Below are 4,785 nucleotides of genomic sequence, written 5' to 3'. Positions count from 1 at the left end.
TGGTATTAACACCTAAGTATGGGACCCAAAACATCCTTAGCAGCAACAATGACATTTTTCCTGTCTGTGAGTCAAATCTGGTTTTCTAAACTCACAGACTTGTCACAAAAAGCTTAAAACAAGGGTTTGGTTTTGTTGCCTCTGAACACTACCTGGAAGCTGTAGCTGATACAAAACACAGCAACACTCCTGCTAGTGGGTGAGAGCCACCAGTGCCATATGATACCACTTTTCTAGGGATGACATGGCTACCAATAGGCTTCAAAATGCTGGCTGTAACCTAAACCTCATAATGGCTTGGACCCTAGGTATTTCAAGAACCAACTCCTCCAGAAAGAAGTGATCCATCCAGTACATTCAGCCACAATGGAGATATTCAAAGTTCCATCCCCAAAGCCCAACTGTACGATGAACAAATTGGATTCATAGCAGGAGTTGAGACAAAAAAAACTATTTTTATGAAAACCTTCCCAAAGGAAACCATGATGTTCCACCACATCTTTCCTTACCTCACAGAAGAGAGTGAGCTTGTCATCTGGAAGGAGCCCATTTGCCTCATCCAGAAGAAAATCTCTTCTAATAAACTTCTTGAATCCCCAGTCTTTGCCTTGCACAAACCGATAGGCTCTCTGGCTTTCTGGAAACATACAAAGAGGTTGGCATTTAAAAAAATATAGAAGAAAGGAAAACAGAAGTCTTTATTTTCTGCTCTATTTGCATATACAGTAAGGGGTAAAATATAAGTGCCCAGCTACTAGGTATGCATACCCATTGCTTTTGTTTCTTCTCCTTTTGCATTCAGAATGGAGAACTTGAATTTGGCTCGGACTTCACTCTTTGGACAGCTGACCAGTAACAGATAAAGTGAGAGATAATCTTTACTTTCTTCATCCAGGCCCTTTGGGTTCACACGCAAACACCTGCAAAAGCAGAAAGACTATGTTCATTTTCTCTATATAAATCATTCAACTATACCCAGTGAAACAACTTTCTATACAGATTGTTTTCTTTTGAAAAATCATACCCTGGTTGATAGTTGTACTACACTAGTTATGTTTTTGTCTGCATTTACTATAGACTATTAAACAATGACATTTTGATTTCTTGCAGCTGATCACAGGAAGTTGGTGAGCCACACTTACAAATGGATAACTAAGATTCAACAGATGAATGTAGCACTTTCTTTCCTTAACTTTATGGAACCGGTCTTTTACTATGACATTTTACAGGTGACAGTTCTGAAACAGAACATTAGCAACTTCAACAATGGCTCTAAATGAATATGAGGCTAAGGTATAACTGCAAACCCAGCTCTGAGACCCACATATCAATGAATGTACCTTCTGCTGTTCCTTATCTGGCATTTTGGTGGTCCTTACCATTTTAATTTATCATTAGCTCCTGATGAAAATGTTGAACTTTTGATGACCTCGCCCATTTCCTCCCGACAAAAGCTGAAGTTATTGATGGTCCACATGTAGGAAAATTTGACCACTTTAATCTTTAAAAAGAATGGTGAAGAGGGGAAATATTGGCTAGCAATTTACATACATTGTTATAAAGAACAAGATCACCAAAAAAACACCACAGCCCAAATCCCCACTGATGTTAGAAAATGAAGGAAAAGTACATTTAGACCTCCATTCTCTTGAAATATCATAAATACCTCTCCAAGAAACTGTGATCCATTCTTATCAAAGGGTTTCTACAGCACTGCTACCCTTGTCCCTCTCCATCAGAAGTCAGGAGGAAAATTATTTGACCTATAATTAATTTGTAGGTCTATTAAGCTGGTGCGTGTGGCCCATACCAATTTATGTAGAAGAGGCAGGAGTATGTCTGCTTTCAGAAAAGATTTGCTGCTGCTGAATTCTTTCACAGTAGTCCTTATTTAATGATCACTCGTTCAGTGACTGTCCCAAGATTATGATGGCACTGAATGAAGGGAAGTTATGACCACTTCTTGTAGTTGTGACCATCACAGCATGCCTGCATTCACAATTGTGTTTCAAATACTTGGCAACAGGCTTGCAATTTACAACAGTCACAGCATCCCACAGTCACGTGATCACCATTTGCAACCTTCACTGACAGCTTCCAACAAGCCATGAGAAGGTCACAAACAGTGATCACATGACTATCAGACACTGCCGTCATGCGAGTTTCATGTAACAGCAGCAATTGGGACTGCAATACTAAGTCGCTGTGGTCATATGTCATCATGCTTTATAATTGCATCACTTAACAGAGTTCCCAGTCCCAATTACCATCATTAAGTGAGGACTACCTGTACTTGCAATCATGAGTAGAATCTAGTGTCCTTCATGTATCTTAGATTCCAGAATGGAAGCACAAATGCTCAGGAAAAGCTTCCACCCTGCCTGTCCCTCCAGTCTTTTGTTTAACACTGTGTTAAGCTTAAGAGCACTTTTTCTGATTACAATGTATTATTAATACATGCACAGAGAATTGCAGCATACCGAGTGCTAACATGATAACTGGCATGTATGTATCTTTTAATGGCTAGGGATAGTAAATACAGGGAAATGTCAATACAGGTAGTCCTTGATTTACAACCACAATTGAGCCCAAAATTTCTGTTGCTAAGTGAAACAGTTGTAAAGTGAGTTTTGACCCATTTTACAACCTTTTTTGCCATAGTTAAGTGAATCACTGCAGCTGTTAAGTTAGTAACACAATTAAGTGAATCTGACTTCCCCATTGAATTTGCTGGTCAGAAGGTCACAAAAGGTGACTTCCGGTTTGCCATTGTGGCCGCTGCGGCTGCTGGAAGGTGAGCTCTGTCTTCCGCGTTCGGTTTCGCTCCGCTGGGGGACCCTGGAAAGGGTCGAAAGTCGCCTTGTAGGGGCGACGAGCAAGTAGGGGACCCCTACTTGATCGCGGGAGGGCAACAGCTCTCCCGCTCGATCCGGGGCAGCCCTCCAAACCGGCGGAGGAAAGACCGGCCATAGTAATGTGGCTTGTCACTAGGCTGCAGACAGCCGAAGTCAAACTTACCACTTAGCACTTCGAAAGCAACGCGGATGAAACTGGGTGAGATCCGATCTTCTCTTTATTTGATGTAACTTGAGATTTGTACTAAAGATTTTGTTATCAAACTATTGATTAACCCAGCCACCACGTTGCTTTTTAAATACTTAAATGTAAAATTGGAAAATTAATAAAATATTATATATTAAAAAAAGGTCACAAAAGGTGATCACACAACCCTGGGACACTGCAACTGTCATGTGAAAAGCAGTCATAAGTCACTTTTTTCAGTGCCATTTTAACTTTGGTCACTAAACAAACTGTTGTAAGTCAAGGACTATCTGTATTAAGAGGAAATATAAAATGCAAACCTATCAGATTGAATCCTTCCTGTTTCAATGAGAAAGTATATTCATGTAATCTATCTGTTCTAGTTATGAGGTCCTCAAAAGCCGCTATCCAAGACAGAGATGTGCACAAAATATTATTAATCTGATTCCCATTTGATTTTGTTGGGTTGATGTGTTAGCTATGCTAACGCTAATATTGTTGGAAAAGCAACAACAAAAACTTGCTCTGCAAGTCTATTTTATGATTTTCCAGCAATCTTCATCACAGTATATATGCCAAAGATTCTTTGGATCAGGACCATCAGGGGACAAAGCAAAACTTAGCAGAACATCTAGAAGACAACGAGGTTACCATCTATCCCTAAGCCTATCAAGAACAACATATGAATTTGGGAATTCACCAGTTTTCCACATAATATTTATTACTATTACAATTGGCATGATTATCAAGTTCAGTTATTTTGAAAGTATGTCACTGTGCAAAACACTTGAGTCCAATTCAAAGGGAGGACAATAAATGCCAGCTGATATAGTCATTAGTTGATATTCCAAACTGCAGGCCTTACTTGAGTGTAACACCAGCTCTCTGCAACAGGTCCACTTGACATCTCTGCCGGAGGAGGAGGACTTGGTACCCTTGACATCGCCAGTTTGGAGGTCAGACAGGATTTCACAGGTTAAAGAAGTATGTGTATGTAATCTTCACCGATTGCACAGGACGTGGGGGGAGGGGAGAAAAAGTTAAAATATGCAGCAATTCTGTTCATTTGCACAGCAAGTTACTGAAGTTATAGCATGGGTGTCAAACTCGCCGTGTCACGTGACGTGTCGCGAAGTATCGTGACTTCACATTGCCGGAGCTGGGGTGGGTGCAGCATCTGTATGATGCAACCAGCCCTTGGGCCGGCAGTTTGACACCCCTGGTTTATAGTGTTTCGATTGTGTAATACCTAACCACCTCCTTCTTGCTCTGTTTTTGTATGAAATGTACACTTCATTCTATATGTGTTATGATTATTGCACTTAATGAAATACCATCAAAATCTGGTTGGCTGTTCCCCAGGCCTGGGAAAGTTAAGAAAGAACACAGTTTTCCTCCAAATAATACCCTTTGAACTGGGGGCCAGGAGGTCAACTTCTAATCACAAAATTGAGACAGAGACTATTTAAAGGAAAAGTTGCCATCACCTGAGACAGATGGCTCTAGAAAAATGAATGTGGTGTTCATGGATGGAACGCTTCCTCCATCCTTGGCCACCACCCATATTTTTCTCAATTCCTCGCTCTTACTCAGGTAGGATCAGTGATAGCGACTTTTCTCCCCTTCCATTATCAAATTCCCTACTAGTCCTTTACGAAATTCCCAACCTTTATACCCTGTCAAAAAATCCCCTTAGCATGCACTTTGGCTAAACTATTCATGCAGCACGTCTATTGGCTGCAT

The 4,785-nt window shown here is 40.6% G+C and overlaps 1 protein-coding gene across 1 annotated transcript; it reads right to left on the bottom strand.

Annotated features, from left to right (window-relative positions):
* Nucleotides 1-509: 509 nt before the first annotated feature.
* On the bottom strand, nt 510-4,055 carry LOC107296276 (speckle-type POZ protein A-like; the record flags this gene model as incomplete). The annotated part of the gene is made up of 4 exons (XM_015825621.1): nt 3,908-4,055; nt 1,380-1,501; nt 769-920; nt 510-637 (listed from the first exon to the last, which is right to left on the bottom strand). Coding segments are annotated over exons 1-4 (480 nt in total), but the record flags the coding sequence as incomplete, so codon positions are not given.
* Nucleotides 4,056-4,785: the final 730 nt, after the last annotated feature.

Source organism: Protobothrops mucrosquamatus, unplaced genomic scaffold (genome assembly GCF_001527695.2).
Source record: "Protobothrops mucrosquamatus isolate PMUCROS unplaced genomic scaffold, P.Mucros_1.0 scaffold2728, whole genome shotgun sequence".
Classification (NCBI taxonomy): domain Eukaryota; kingdom Metazoa; phylum Chordata; class Lepidosauria; order Squamata; family Viperidae; genus Protobothrops; species Protobothrops mucrosquamatus.
This window is presented reverse-complemented; position numbering and strand designations above follow the sequence as displayed.